Source organism: Gopherus evgoodei, chromosome 5 (assembly GCF_007399415.2).
Source record: "Gopherus evgoodei ecotype Sinaloan lineage chromosome 5, rGopEvg1_v1.p, whole genome shotgun sequence".
Lineage (NCBI taxonomy): Eukaryota > Metazoa > Chordata > Testudines > Testudinidae > Gopherus > Gopherus evgoodei.
The window spans coordinates 4,969,249-4,985,972 of record NC_044326.1 but is presented as its reverse complement, the minus strand read 5'-3'; the positions used below and the strand labels follow the sequence as shown (position 1 = coordinate 4,985,972).

Sequence of the window (16,724 nt, the reverse complement as noted above, 5' to 3'; positions counted from 1 at the left end):
CAGCTCTCCTCTGCTGCTCTCCAAGTCTTCCTTGCTCTCCCACTTGTATTCCCCACTTGATCTTTGTCTCCAGCATAGTTCTTGGCCTGTTACTATTCTGCACATAATTGATTCCTGTCCTCTTAAGTTTCTTCAGCTATCTGTAGATTGCTATATTCCCCCTTGTGCTTTTTGCTCTATAAACTAGCGAGTGCATCATGTAGACCCAGATTTGTCCCTCTCACCCAAACTTTGGTGTTGTCTATTATTCTGAATTATGAAACTGAGGTGCTAGATCCATTGTTCATCTGCTTTTTCAATCTTCTTGCTCTATCACCTATTTTAAAGGACAATGTCAGCTGATGGGTTTCCAGTGTTCTGCAAGCTATAAATTCCCAAAGAAAACTCATGAATCTTCAGTTTGTTTTTGTTCCGCAAGCTGGTCTAGCACCTCCCTGTGTATTTGCATTTGCTCAACCAGTGTCTTTAAAGTTAATGGAAATACCTGTCAATCAGTAGAAGATTCCCCGGTACTGTGGCATCCATGTCTCACTGTGCTTACTCTTCTGTCACATCTCTGTCACTGAGAATTGGGCAGTCAGCATTTGGATGCAACCAATCACATAGCATGGAGAAAGAGCCCTTAATGGTGCAAATGAGTTTGCCAAAACAGTGTGTTTGCTCCAGGAAGCAGAGATACTCTCAGCGCACTGGGTTCTCTGATCACCTTGGCGGCCCATTGCCGTTGGAGCCATGTTGGTAGCTAAACACATTGGGCCTTTTTGTTTTAAGGAAAGAAAACAATGGAGAGGGTGAGAAGAGGTAACTTTGTGAGGAAGGGGAAAGAGTGGTATCTCCTACAGGTGATTCTTGAAAGTCCTCTGAAAAATAGGTCAGGGGCTCTGCTGTAAAGGGTTTCTGCTATCATCACTTTGCATGCTGAGTGTGGTAGTTGTGTTGTACCAAAGGCTTGTGTCTATTCCGGTCCAATTCACCGACTGTGCTGTACGGCATCAAGTAAACTCAGGGTGCTATGAACATCATAGTAGGTAGCCGAACCAGGACTGTAACAGGTTTTATCCCATGGAAAGCTCCTAGGTCCCATGGTCCTGTGATGCTGTAATGGGGCAAATGCTGTCCCTCTCTGTTGTAAGAAGAACAGGAGTACTTGTGGCACCTTAGAGATTAACACATTTATTAGAGCATAAGATTTCGTGGGCTACAGTCCACTTCTTCAGATGCATAGAATGGAGAATATATATATATATAAAAACAAACGTACAGACAGCATGAAAAGGAGGGGGTTGTCTGTTGTGAGGCAGTAGTGTAAGACTTGTCGCAGCAGAGCATGACTAGCACAACATTCTTCATTGCTTTTAAAGAAAATCTTTGGGCAAGGTGCTGCCTCCTAAATTCCAGACGGTTGGATGTGTGACTCTATAGCAAGCGATGAGTAGGGTTGTGCTCTAGCCTCTCTTGGTGTATGGTTTTCTCCTTCAGTGAAGAAGCTGCAATCCTCTTTACCTAAAAGGAAATCCTGTATTTCCCACAATGCCTCATTCTGTATAGGTTCTTATATCATGCTCATCACCATAGTATATGAGTGCTTTCCACTGACACTTTAAGTAGGGTGCTGCTTTACTCAGCAGTGGTGAGTTCTTCCCTGGAGTACTGTGACTGTTTTTGGCTCTTCTTTAAGAAAGATTAGGCTAAATTAGAGAGACCAGAAGAGAGTGACGCAAATAAGAGGTTTAGAAAACAAGAGCTTTAAGGAAAGGTTTGGTCTAGAAAAACGAAGGGGAGGTATACCGCATATTCTCGTTCATTAGCTCGTTTCTTTATAAGCTGACCCACCAAGATGATTAGGTAAAAATAGCAAACACTGTATGACCGTTTCATAAGCCGACCCTATATTTCAGGGGTTGGCAAACTTTGGTTCCCGGCCCGTTAGGGTAAGCATCTAGCGGGCCTGGACGTTTTGTTTACCTGGAGCATTCACAGGCATTGAGCCCCTCAGTTCCCAGTGGCTATGGTTTGCCGTTTCAGGGGAATGGAAGCTGAGGGGCTCCATGCCTGCAGCCGTTCCAGGTAAACAAAATGACAATGTATTAGATATTCAATTCAATTATTCCATAGAGTTTAAAATCATCACATTTTCGTGTAGACCCATTTATAAGCCAACCCCTAATCTTTGCTGGCACCTTTTTACCAAAAATATTTGGCTTATGAATGAGTATATATGCTATTTTATCAAATACGTAAAAGGTGGTTATAAAGAGGGTCCTGATCGCTTGTTCTCCACTGAGAGTAGGAGAAGAAGCCATCTGCTTAATTTGTAGCAAGGGTGATTTGGGGTGAATATTAGGGAAAATTTTACAGCTGTAAGGATAGTTAAGTGCTGGCACATGTTATCTGTGGAGGTTGAGGAATCCATGTCCTAGGAGGTTTTTGAGAAGAGGTTAGACAAACACCTCTCAGCAACAGTCTCGTATACTTAATCCTGCCTCAGTGGGAGGGGAGGTGGACTGGATGATCTCCAGGCCTTTTCCAGCCCTACATTTCTTTGACTAAGCAGTGTAACTAACAGCTGGTAGGTAGTGTTTGGTCTTTTGGTCTCTCCCTAGAGACAGCAATGTGTGCAGTGAAATCTTGTTAAGCATAGAGTTTTTTTTCTCAAAATATTCATGTTGATATGTATGTATTAGAGAAGGCAGGCCCAAGCACTGGGCCATGTAGTTGGAGCAGAAAGGGGTGAGGTTTGTGAATCTCTGAAATTCCTCTTAACAAAATAAATAAAAAATCCTGACATGTTCCTGCTTTCCCCTGACCCCAAAACCATTTTTGTAAAGCCACGGTCCTGCTTGAAACGAACGTTTTCTGCATGCAGGGCTGCCCAGCAGGGGCAAGGGGCAGATTTCAAACACAGGACCCAAGGCAGAGGCCTGGGGGTCATAGGACCAGTCAGTTTTAGTCTAGCCCTGCCTTTATCTCCATCTACGGGCAGGCTAAACCTGTGTGTTGCTGTATCCCCCTTTCACTACTTGAAATGGGAGTGGGAGGGATAAGGCTTTGAAGAAAGGTGCCCCTGCCTCAATTTCGCAAACTACATTCCCCATGATGCATTAGTTCTAAACTACATTTCCCATCGTGCTTTGCCAGGCTGAGACTACATTTCCCATGAGACCTTGCTCCCTGCCCGCTAAAACTATATTTCCCATCATGCCTCTCCTCTGGGGGAAAAACTCCATCCCCCAGCATGCCCCGCGGGGGATGCGGTTGGCCGCGTCCAATAGCAGCGGCGGCGAGGCGAGGGGCCGGACCCGGCGCGGCGGAGGCCGTTTAAAGTGGTGGCGCTTGCGGTCTGTGAGGGGAATGGCGGAGCCGGCGGAGTATCCCCCTTTCCAGCTGGGGAAGCCCCGCTTCGAGCAGGTACCGCCGCCATTTTGTGCGCGTGAGGGGCGGGGCCGTATCGGGGTGTCCCGAGACGAGGAGGGGGTGGGGGGAAGGGTTGTCAGGGGCGCCCCGTGCCGGGACGAGGAGCTGCTGGTGGGGACGGCCGCCTCCCTCTGCCGGGGTCCTCCCGAGCCGCGCGCTGATTGGCGGGTGACCTCCACTCTTATTGGTTCTCCGTGCTGTCACTCGCTGCCGCCGCGCCCCGCCCCCCCGTGGCTCTGTAGCGGGCTTCGTGGCTGCGGGAGGCGGAGCGTGCCCGGGTTCGAGCCCCCACGTGGGCTGGGGTCCACGCGGACGGGGCTGCGTGGCCATGTGCGCCCCGGGGCGGGGGCTGGAAGAGGTGCTGCCTCTCGGCCGCACGTGGGAAGGAAAACCGCCACCCGCCTCTCCGCTGCGGTGGGGCAGCTGCCAGCAGAGATGCGAGGCAGTCACCGCACCTGGGCCAGGGCTTGGCCCGTGCCCCGGCGTGCGTGGGACAGCGCTTGCACACCCCCGTGGCACTGGGTGTGAGCGAATGTCGTCAGGGGCGAGGGGCAGGCAGGCTCCGCATCACACCCTGGGAAATGCGGCAGTGGGAGCTTTGCCCTGCTGAGCACTGCTGCCCCTTGGCTGCTCATCATTTCATTATCCATAAAGGAGCTTTTCAGTCCCATACAGGGGAGTCAAGCAGCAGAGGGGTAGCCGGATCTGGCTCTGTCAAAGCAGCAAAGAATCCTGTGGCACCTTATCCGTGCATCCGACCAAGTGGGTATTCACCCACGAAAGCTCATGCTCCAAAACGTCTGTTAGTCTATAAGGTGCCACAGGATTCTTTGCTGCTCATATAGGGGAGAACAACTTTGAGATGTGTCTGACTTCGCTTTTGCATCAGAGACAAGAATCAGGTTATTCTGAAAGGCGGAAACACATTTCACAGCTTATCATACTTTTTTTTTTAAAATATGGAGGAAGTTCAGAAAAGTAAATATTGGTTGTAATAAAAATCCGCGTATGCACAAATCTCTGTCTAAGGCCATTAATGCACAGTAGTGAGGCTTTTCTGTTAAGGAGTGGATTATTATAGAATGTAATTATGTTTTGTTTTTCCCACATGACTAAAACACGCTCCTTTGCTGAAACGGTTGCCCGTGTTTCCATGTGATTGTTCTGTTGATTTCTTTATATTGCATGGGTTGAAGTTCAACACAGCTGTGCAATGGGCTGTGTGTGCACAGGGAGGTTAGTTGGGAAATCGCCAACCAGTGCGCTAGCACTGACACAACTGCAGTGGTGGGAGCAGTAGTGTCAATAGGGCACAGGCAGCTTCATCATCATGTCAGCTATCTCTGCCCAGACGGGTCTAGAAAACATGATAAAATTGCCGACAACTTGCCTGCACTAGCTGTTCCACCTGCAGCTGCGTCAGCATAAAAGAGAGGAAACTTCCTTAGGGAGCCTCGTGAAGGCAAGACCTGATATGATGAGCATTCTGCAGAGTTTTCTGGATTCTCTCCAGGAAGGGTAGGGAAGAATTTTGATCCCACCTAAAATAACTACTTGTAACTGCTCTGAAGTAGCTTCTCTTGTCCATTGACTCAAATGGCCATTTAACAATCTAATTACTTACTCGCTTCAGAGGCTACGTCTACACTACAGGATAAATTCGAATTAGCTTAAACTGATTTTATAAAACAGATATTATAAAGTCGATTGTGTGCGTCCACACTAGGCACATTAATTCGGTGGTGTGCTTCCGTGGTCCGAGGCTAGCGCCGATTTCTGGAGCGGTGCACTGTGGGTAGCTACTGTAAAATAATGAGGCCAATAACTTTGATTTGCGTCCACACTAACTCTAATCCGATATAGTAATATCGATTTTAGCATTACTCCTGTCGTTTTATAGGAGTACAGAAATTGATTTAAAGAGCCCTTTAAATCGATATAAAGAGCAGTGTAGTGTGGACGGGTATAGTGTTAAAAAGATTTAACGCTGTTAAAATCGATTTAACAGCATAGTGTGGACCAGGCCAGAGTAGTAGCCGTGTTAGTCTATATCCACAAAAGGAACAGGAGTACTTGTGGCACCTTAGAGACTAAATTTGCTAGTCTCTAAGGTGCCACAAGTACTCCTGTTCTTTTTACTTACTTGCATGATCCCTGTTATGGTCTGTCAAATGAAGGATTTATGTCTAAAAGTGCTTTTTTTCTGTATGTGTGCGATATTGTAACTGCTCCAGAGACTACATGAGTTAGGTAAATACTGGTGGTTAGGAAACTTGTAGATGTGCACAGTAGACTTTGGTTTGGTCAGCATGCCTTTCCTTTTAAAATTTTCATATCTAAGCAGAGAGAATGAGTTAGGTCTAATGCTGACAGAGATCGTGGCCTGAAATGAAATGTAGAGTCTTGAAAACCAAATGCAAGTTTTGGAGCTGTTAGGCCCCCAATTCCGTTCAGTGTTCTGGTTGCTCCTGCATTAAGAGATTGTGGGGCTTTTGTTGTGTGGACCATTCTTGGCCATGGCTTGGCCCACAAAGAACTTGCTCAAATCTTGTCCCCCAAAATATAACCACATACTCTAGTTCTTTGGGATGGTAGCAGTTTATGTAATCTGCTCTGATGATTGTTGGTTTCTTTCGGTGAAGTGAACATGAAAGCACTGGACCAAGATGACAGAACTGGTTTTCAATTCATGTGCTTCTAGCTAACAATCGAAAAGTTAATCACAAAAGTTTGCTTGTTAATGCGATTCCTCCATCCTTCCTCCCTTCCCACACCAGATTATTGGGAATTTGTCATAAAGGCCATAAGGCTTCCAAGGAGACGTTTTCACTATCCTGCTGAGATCTGGACAGGATCACAGTGTGACAGCAAAGTTGCCAGCCAGTTGACTTGCTAATTGTAGATGGCAGCTTCCCTGGAACTAAGGCAGCCTATCTGCTTTTGGGGACTCAGAGACATAATGTAAAGTTTAGTTGCTTGGTGCCAAAATTTGGGAACCAAACCTGCCTTACTACTTACCTGTCTATCTACTGAAGGAAGAGTGAGCTTGTGGTTAAGGCACAGGACAGGGAGTCAGGAGACTTGGGGAAGTACAGTGAGAAACAATGTGCAGCGAGGGGCTATTTTATTGTGCTAATCACCTACTTGTCTCAGTAAGTCAAGGGATGTTCAGATTGACCAGACAGAGCTTTTTAACTGGACAGAAGGAGGATACACTGTACAGTCAACACAGATGATATTAGGCAGGCTTGGCAGGGCATCAGGCACAGGCCCAGGAGCATTTTGTTCATTAAGGAGTAATCATCATTTATAACAATGTTTAAAAAAAAAAAAAAAAAGGAAATCAATCTGGAATGGGTAGGGCAGGACGTTAACAATCACATACACATTTTAATATGTCTGTCCAGATTGTGGGTCTCTTCCACGTCCCAATGGACAACCTGCTATATCAGCAACAGTTCTTTCACAACTGGACAGAGACTGAGCTTTGAATAGGAATGTAGACTTCTCTCATTGCTAAGTGACTAGACCTTTCCCCAGTGTTTCCTATTCATGTTGCTAACCAGTGGAGTTCCATAAACTGGAACAACAGTAAGAGCATGAATGCAGACCAGATGCTATTGCTTTAACCACCATGTCGAATAATCCTGCTTAGAGTGGATCTAGATAGATGACATGAAGGTTAAAAATGCTAGCAGTATGTCTACATTAGTGCTTCCATTGCATCAGCAAGGGGAAATTCTAGGGGGAAAGGAAAGGTCTAGTATAGACAAGGCCTGTGTTGGAGTTTCCTCCAGTTCAGCATCAGCTGGTGGGCTGCTGCTCATGTTATCCCCTGTTGTGAAGTTAGAGGACTAAAACTTAAGTTGACCTAGCTACTTTGCTCAGAGATGTAGTTAAACTGACCTAAGCCCCAGTGTAGACATCATCAACTGCCTCTTGGGGGTGGGGGGGAGGTGGATTTACTACAGCAAAGGAAAAACCCTTTCTGTCATTGTAGCAAGTGTCTACACTATAGTGGCATTGCTGCAATGCAGCCACTGTGTGCTGGTAGTGTAGACATACTCTCAGTTTCCAGGGCAATTGTACTTTTCACCAGGACTAAATTAATGTGATAAACCTTGGGGCCGAGGATTAATGTATCTTAAAAAGCAAACTGTCTTTTTATATCAACTGTTCAGTGAAATCCCCTCTCCTTCCCCTTGCTTTCCCTGCAGCCCCCTCGTGCTGACCAAAGGAGTGTGGGTTCCCAAATTTTTTGTTTATTGTCATTCACTGCTGTGTTGCATTTGGACTGGTCTAGAAGATCCTTGGTGTAGGGATCTGATTGATAAGGCACTTATAGCTTTACTTGTTTTATAGCACACCAGGGAGACTTATGGTACTATCTAAATTCTAATAATCATACTTTCGGATCACATTGTTTTGTTTCTTCATGGAAATGATGGCTAGAAACAATCCTGTGGCCCTTTAAGAGGAGATCTGAATCAAACAAGGGCTGTGAAAAATTCAGTTGAGCTATATTAAGAATCTTTGTCCTTGAGGAGAAAAGTAAGGAAAAGCTGCCTGCTAGGAACAAAACCTTGGAGAGAAAAACTTGCATTTCGTGGGGATTGGTTTATGTAAGATAAGATTGTTTCACTCTCCCTGTTGTTTCCCAGAGCCCGGAGAAAGTGATTTAATACAACATTTAGGACTTCTTATTGAAATTATCCATGCCCACTGGTACAACCGTAAATGATGAAATCTGTCTCATTTCCCCTGAATCATTTACTATACACTTCAGCTGCTTTCCTCAGGATCGTGAAAATTTCTCAGCCAAGTCTCTCACTGGGATGACTTCTGGGGTACCCAGGACTTGAATCACCTTGTTACCCCTCTGCATTCAGAATGAAGGAGACTTGCTTATTCTTAACTGGGTATCAGCTCCCTGACACCTCCAACCTGTTAGCTGAGAGCAGAGTGCTTGGGTGGCTATACTAGCCCTTACCTTGCCTTGCAGGGTAAAAATAGCACACCCCAATCCCCGAGTCCCTTCGAAGCATTCCCCTGTAGCGTCCATCCCCTTCGTCTCCAAACACTCACAGAAATACCAGGTCCGCTGACCCCAAGGGAACAGTGCACACATCAGTTTGTATGATTCAACGCAGGATCAGCTCCTTGCTTAACACCACAGCACGGAGATATATTTATAGTGAAAACAACAACTCATCACAGAGTCAAGAGATATTGAGTAAGGGTAATGGAAACAAAAGGTTACATATAAAACAGAATCATAATGTGCTTTCTAGAGACTAAACTTAACTGTTAGGTTAGCTTCCTGTCTAATGAAGTTTATCTCACCCAAAGCTTTTGCCAGCATTTTCAGCCATGCTGGTTGAGATCCTGTTTTTATAAATGTAAATGCATTGCTCATGTACTTCCTAGATGCCAGAGGATAGGGTGTTGTTTTTGTTCCCCAAATAGAGTCCAGCAAACCTTTGAAGTGTATTTCCTGATAAGTGTATCTCTTTCTATGCTGTGTTCTTCCCTGTTGACTTCTTGTCTCTGTATGTAAACATGACTCCCTTGTGTTAGCTTACAGTGCTTAATTTACATTGTGACAGAGAGGCTGGTGAATAAACAACTTTTATCTGTCAGGAAGTCTGTTTGTCCACCTCTGCTGGAATACAGTGTCTAAGAACATGTTTTCAGTATCCATACATAACTCCTTACATAGTATCTGTGCATACGTTTCACAACAATATTAACGAGCACTGTGAGTCTGGCTTTCTTCTGAAACCCCATGTGACATTCTTTCATGAACCAGAACATACATACCTGAGTGGAGCAAAATTGGTATCTGCAGTACAGTGTAGCTGGGTGTGTGTGTGTGTGTGTGTGTGTGTGTATACAGGGCCAAAGGATGTTAATCCCATGTTTAAAAACTACCATCTTGGGCTGGATTTATACTAGAGAGCAAGAGATGAAAGGCTATCTGGCCTTGTCTTACACCATTTTAGTTAAATTAGTTCAGCTTCCCACCTCAACACTCTTATTTTGGGTTGATGGCATAATTTGTTTTATCTCAAACTTCGTCCTAATCTATTTAAACTAAACTGAAATAAGTCTTGCTGAAACCAAAAGAAACATGTCCCACTCAGCCTTCTGCACTGTTTTAATTAAATCACTTTAAAATGATACCTTACGTAAAACTGGTACAGCTCTGCAGGTAGGCAAGCCCTGTCTTCCACTACCAATCCTCCCAGCTGTCCAGTTCCCCACAAGTTTGTTTACAGTGCATATAGTTTAAGAAATGTCAGTCTTCACTTTCATTTAAATTTAAGGTGACAGTTAAATGTTATTGTTGCCTTAACCTCCTCTCCTTTTCCTGAATTTCCTGAGCCTGTAAGAAGTATTTTCATTCTTGTACTTATCTTGAAGTCAGCTGTATCTCGCCTGGCCTACAGCACAATGATTTAATTGAAATGAAGCTATAATGTACTCTCTTGCTCCCTATGAACTGCTGTGCTATATAGAGGACTTAATATTCCTAGCCACTTTTCAGAACTAAACCTTGCTTTCAGGCTGGTGAGAACTGGTACCAAAATAGCCTCGATTAATCACAGCAAATTTGTGTTTGTTCAGTTTTCTTCCAGTGAACTGTTTACTACAACAGCTGTTAAAAGACTCAGATGGGAAACAGGCTGTATGCACACACTTATGGTACCTGATGCCAACTGAAGGTCAAGTAAATTTCCAAGTGTCTTGCTTTTTAAACTCTACTCCTTATGTAGAAATATGGGAGAAATATCTAGGCAGTCATTTCCTAAGGAATCTGCCAGCCAGAACTTTAGGCCCTTGGAAATAATCCTATTAATAAAAGAAACATCTTGTATTTTTGGTTAAAGATATTCTCCAGCCGACTGTGGAGTGTTTAGGAGAGCAGTCAGAATGGAGAAGGACACCAAACCCGTATCATTCTGTTGCAGCAGACGCAATTAGATAAAATTTCTAACTCTGCGCTATCCCTCCCTCCTTGCAGAATATGCAGATGGACTCTGCAAGATTGGCAGAGGAGGTTCACGCCTGTGCTTCCACAGGCAGTTCATCCCTAACAGAGCTGGCAGGAACAGAGTGAAACAGACAAGGATTGTCTTCATCAGTTTCACTCTGCTCCTTTGAGATGCCACTGTGGGCGTCTCCTATCTGCAGGTGGTACAATATACTCCAGACCTCTTGAGCTTCAGGAGTTGCTCTGTAGGAACTGGAAAAAACATAGAATACAAGGGGAAGTTGCCTCTATTGTGTAGTCAGCACATTAGAGTTCAAACTTGAGCTGCACTTCCATCTGAGTTATGAGTTGTTGGGATTGCAGCAGAAAGGCTAGAAGTACCATGCATCCCCATTTCTGGTTGACTGTAGACACAACATCTTATCATCCAAATGCAACCCCTGGAGGATCAGAGAAGAAGGGGACAGAATCTTGAATTAAAAGGGGGACAGAGAGAGTAAGAAATAGGGAGAGGTGGAGGAAGCGATAAACATACATGATCTAGTGGTGAAGAGACAAAAAAGTAGAGTCAAGTGGAGGACACAGTGGAGCTGTGAATAGTGTATGGTTAATGGGGAGATTCCGTTAATGAGTTTTCATAACGAGAGTTAATTGGATGGGTATCTGAAAGAAACACAAAACTCAAACCACCTCTTATAAGTTTTGGAATCTGTCAAAATAGTGGGGAAGAGAGTGTGTTTGCAGAGAGCTGGAGGAGAGGCAGTAATGAGTGAGGCCTGAATAACACTGATGCACAAGCAATGTCTCCTGCTTAGAACATGTAGAGTCCGAGGCCATGTCTACACTACAGAGCCTATGCCGACAGAGCCCCCTAGTGTAGAAGCAGTGTAAACCCCCAAGAGTCATTCTGCTGGAAAACATCTCCTCCCCAAAGGATGCCAGCAGAAGCACACTTCTGATGACATAATTGTGTCTACACTGGGGGTTTTGAAGGCACAGCTATGTTTGCTGGGGGAGGTGGGTTTTTTTTCCCTACCACACTCCTGACCTGCGTAGCTAGGCTGTCATAATTTTGTAGCATAGTTCAGGCCTGAAGCTTCTCTCTGCTTTTATGTGGCAGCAGGAGCCCCTTATTTTGGGCCATGTTGTGTGCTAGCATTTTCACACTGTATAACTTTAAAAGTGTTGTTAGGATTCGCTCTTGGCTTTTCCTGCTGTTCATTGGTTACCACGAGGGCAGTGGCATATTTCCATAAGGGGCCCTTCACTTTCCCAAGGACTCTGCATCGAAGATACTAGAGTAACCATTTAGCTCATTCGCAACACTGATTAATCAACAACCCCCATTATTATTATTATTTTATTTTATTATTTGATCAAAGTTCCCAGAGGCCTGGTCTTCTCACTGGCAAAAATGGTGTCACAGCTTGAATGACCAATCCCAAATTTCAAGTAAGTTTTTACTTAATGTGGCGGGAAGACTAGGGGAAATTTATTTGAAAAATATGTCTGATGTGCTTTCTCTCAAGTAAATGTGTTAAAATAATTTGCTTTAATGTCAATGTTTGAAGAGTCTGATAGGAAGATTAAGAGGAACAGTATTAGATAGTTTACATACTTCGGGCTCAAACTGAAAAACTGATCACAATAAAACCAGCAATATATTTTAAAAGTGCTGTTGTTGGAACTAATTTGACCACTGAACCTATTTACAGATACAAAACTAAATAGATACAACTACCAGCTGTGGCCTATGTCTATGGGTCCAATCAAATTAATACCACACTTGCCATCCGAATGCAGCCAAAGGTCTCTTTGACTTAAGTGGGAGCTTTGGCTGCTCAAAATCTGCAGCATTGAGGCCTTAATAAATGACTGAGAAAAGGCATTGTTTTCTTTATGAGATGCAGTGTCTTGTTTAATTGTGAATAAAAGTGATGGCAAAGTGTTGCATCATTCAGTGAACGCTGCATGGCGAGTAAGCAGTGTTAAATGTCAATGTATAATTAAAAGCAAAGGTGTTTAGGAGCTGTTTGGTTAGAATCTTCATAACTCTATTAGAAATTGTGGCGGAACCTTTTCTATTTCCAAAAATGCCTGAGACACTCTGACTACCACAGATCAACAAAACTGGTTTTTAATCTTCAAAATGCCCTACAACTTCTCGGCTACTTATCCCTTAGCTTGTCATGCAGTGCTCTAGGAGCTATGGAAAGGAGCTCAGGGCAAAAGGGGGAAGGAAGTAGTGGGGCCTGTGGGCATGATGGGAAGAATAGGGGAGAGGGTGGAGGCATCAGGGGGCAGCAGGGGATCTGTGGAGGATGGGGGAGGCAGCAGGGCCGGGGCACAACATGCAACTGTACATTATTTTTATTATTGAGTCTGCAAAAACCCTCTACATAAATCAGTTACAATGATTTGGAGGTGTATATGTGTATATTTATTTGTTTTTCCTAAAGTCAGTTAAGTATTGTAGGAAAATTTGTCAGAGTGGCCACCAGCAAGAGTTGGTGGCCACATTCTGAGGCCACCAAAATTTTTGTTGTGAGAACCCTGGTTTAAAGACTGGGTGCACTTTAAGTGCTGTCTTAGCAAAGTTGCTGCTCCCAGATGATGATAGACCTCTGACTTTCTTTCAGACCACTGTCAGCACTGTGTAGCAACTTCCATCTGTACGGTTTTCCAATATAACTGTATTAAGCCTCGGAACAGTCTGTGTCATGGAAAAGGACTGCTTTCATATTAAACATGGGGAAACTGAGGCATGGAGCAATAAAGTGATTTTTCCCAAAGCCTTTGGCCATAGAACTTAGGCCTGGGAGTTAGAATTCCTGTCCTCTAACCTGACCAACACTATGCTGCTTCTCATGTTGCTTCTGTGTCCAAAGCCAAGTTTTATTTTTTTGAAAAAGTATGATTTTTTGAAGCATTTTGGTTGTTTGTGAGAGAGCCAAGCTAGTGTGTGTGTGAGAGGGAGAGAATCAGGAGAGAGGAGGAAGTGTTTTTCACCAATGACAATTTTTTTTTCAGATGCCTGATTAACAAAGCTGCTCTTTAAAAACTTGGCCTGGACGTGGGAGTGAATGAGGTTTAGTGCTGTTGTCTTGTTTGAAGAAATGTGGTTTAGAGACAGCAGAGTGAAATGTTTGCTAATAACATAGCTTGTACTTGCAGTACATGACTATCCCCAGCTTTAACAAGGCATTGAGGTGGGAGGTGATTGAAATTAACGTCTGTGTGCAAACCAGGCCAGTAGCCATAGGTCCCACATTACTTCATTAGGAAAGATTAATTGCCACAAAACTGTGGCTGATCCTATTTGTTGGAAACCCACCTCCCTAAATAATAGGAAATTCATGAGAATTAGGGCTTGTCTACACTACAGGTTACATCGATATAACTTATGTCTCTCAGGGGTGTGAATAAGCCACCCTCCTGAGTGACATCAGTTTCACCGATTTAAGCACTGGTGTGGACAATGCTGTATTGGTAGGAGAACTGCTCCTGCTGACATAGCTACTGCCTCTCGTGGAGGTGGTTTTATTATGCCATCAGGAGAGCTTTCTCCATCGGCATAGAGTATCTTCACCAGAGGCATTGGAGTTGTGCCACTGTAGCGTTTCTAGTGTAGACTAGCTCTCAGTCTCCGTTTTGGGCCTTAGCCCAGGACAGCAGAGCTGTTGCCCTCTCATTGCCTGTGCCTTTTTTCAGGGGAGACATGGACTGGATTATCCCCCTCAGATCATTCAGAAGAGGGAATGAAAGGTTCAGGAAAAACCATTCAAACAATCAGTCATCTGTCAGAGGGAGAGCATCTGATTTCGGCAAGCATGTGTGCATTTTGGGGGTGGGGCTGTACGTGGCCTCATCCCGTGGCAAGCCCCGAGGCAGTGCCTCCAGGAATCAACGATGTTTGTGTCAGCATTAATTCTACCTGGTTCCCAGTGCAGACCTTTCGAGTCTCTTCAGGATTGTGGGTGTCTGTGGCACAGGAGCAGGTCGGAAGGCAGGGGCAGCCAGACTCCTTGGAGGTTACCCTCTGGAGAGGCAGGAAGAGCAGTAGACATTCCTTAGAGATCTTGGGAATTCCATTAAGTTGGAGAGCTTCCCCCTTCAAGGACTGCAGAAATTTCTGCTTAATTCTGGCTCCCCAGCCCCCTTTCTCTCTAAATAATATAGGAAGGCACAATTCTTTAACAATAGAAGGGATTGCCTGCAGCTCTGCTCTGATGCATTTTCATTCCTTATTTTAAATATAGATTAGGAACCATTCAGGTTAGGATACTCTGACAGGAATTAGCTACAAACAGATGGGCCTAAAGCCCCCAGAATCTGAGGATCTGACCATTAGGATGTTCACTGCTTACATGAACCAAATGGAGATGAAGACCATAGGCCAATGGGTCCATTTTGGAGCAAGGGAAACAAATCTACCAGAGACTATTCTGTTCTCCTTCCGTAGACACAGGATTTTTGTCTCTTGTACTTTATTATACAATAAAATCATATGTTTCATAACAATTCTCAGTATTGGATGATACAAATGTTAACCAGCAAGCACCGAAGGGCTTGATTCTCTCCTGTCTTGCACATTGTGTCCTCATTACAACTTCACAAAGTGGGTGTAAAACACTACCAGTCTGATCTGATAGCATTTCACTTCACACTTACTTTGCACAGGTGTAAATAACACAAACTGCAAGGCAAAGGAGAGGTCAGGTCCAGATACCTTCCCTGATTGTGTTTGAATCTTGAGGCTCTTCTGAATGTCTCTATTGCTTGTTAAAGTTTTGTTTGATAAAACCAAAAGGAGGGGAAAAAGTGGGAGACCACAAAGTGGGAGCCTTCAGGATGACATAATGGGTGTGTGAGAGAGCAAGAGCCACACATGATAGATGTTAGTCGTGTCAGTTAATCCACTACTGCAAAGCACTCATACTATGGTGATGAGGGTGTCTAAGAACCTGTATAGACTTTAAAATAAAGTTAACGTTGTAAAGTCTAAGCACTCTACAGTTAGGAAATGCTAGAATTAATGTTGCCTCTGCAACTTTAATTTGCCCCTCTCGTGCGTATGTCTTACAATATTCTTTAATTACGTGGTCATAATCTATTTTTCCACAGCACTCTTGTCTCATTCAGTGCACAGGATAGATGGTGCTCCCTTAATGAGCAGCTATTCAATATTTTGTTTTATCCTAAATGGTCAGTGGGTGGCCCTGGGCCTTATTTGCTGCATACTATTCAAACCCTGCTCTGAAAACAGAAATATTAACTTCATCATGGGCTCTTATATGGTACTCATCATGGTAGCCTCCAAGTGCTTCCTAAACAATGAATTTATCTTCAAACCACCCTTCTGAGGTGAGGTGGCGTTATTTGTTTTACAGATGGGGAACTGATGCACAGAGAGATTAAGGTCAAACGTGCCCATTAATTTTGGGTGCCCAATTTGTGATATCTATGACCTGATCTTTTCCCACCCAGAGAGTTTAACATTTTATAGCAATTTATGTTAAGAACACAGCTCTCATGGGCATTAAGAGCACAGAAGAAACACCTTCCCTGCTTTCAGTTTTTGTGCTTAGCACTACAGCAGCCCATAGCAGATGGGGCGTTCAATTACACGAGAAAGTCTTAGTCAGCCCTTGTGGCCCCAGGCTGGAGCAGGCCCAGGGCAGATGGAATGTTTGGAGAATTTATCTGTCCATTTGTAACAACTTTCTACCGAGTATGTGTGAACTGCGATTTTGAGAGGCTTATAACTTGGCTACATATGGCAGACTTTCATGGGGTTGTCAAAAAGCACATCCCTGACATCAGGGCAAGCTCCCTGCCGTTTTTCAAGACCCTGCTCCAAAGCCTGAGGGTGCTAGAGCTCCTCATTGAACCTGTTGAAAGAATTGTTTAACATGGGTTAAACAGCCTGTTTTCCCCCAACCTCATTCTGAAAAACTGCTGAATTGTTAATCAGTCTGAGGCATACACCTGCCATGGAAAACATCAGTCCAAATGGTTAAAGGTTGGCAAAGTTATGAACAACTGAAAACAAGGTCTTACAATAAAGTGTCAGGTAACCTGAGCTATAGGCAGCGGCACTAACAGCCCTGCCTCGAATAAAATAGAAAGTGGAGACCAAGCTCAGGAGCCAACTAGACCTTATCCTTCTTTTCCTCTTTCTTTGGATTCCTTGACTAAGAGCGGGGGTGGGGGGAGGAATGGCTGGGAGTTCAGTCTGTCTGCCATTGGGTGCACTTTGGTGAGTAGTTGACTATCTCCTTTAAAGCAAAGGATGTTTCACAGCATGCAAACAGAG

The 16,724-nt window shown here is 44.2% G+C and overlaps 1 protein-coding gene across 2 annotated transcripts in view; it reads left to right on the top strand.

Moving 5' to 3' along the window:
- Positions 1-3,284: 3,284 nt before the first annotated feature.
- The window catches only part of SFXN5 (sideroflexin 5), a 182,651-nt gene continuing 169,211 nt past the window's right edge, over positions 3,285-16,724 (top strand). Inside the window, exon 1 of one of the 2 annotated variants that reach the window (XM_030563309.1) lies at positions 3,285-3,408. In XM_030563309.1, the coding sequence (XP_030419169.1) occupies positions 3,352-3,408 (57 nt within the window). In that variant the 5' untranslated portion in view covers positions 3,285-3,351. The remainder of the gene's footprint in view (positions 3,409-16,724) is intronic. The other variant, XM_030563308.1, reaches the window with a different exon arrangement.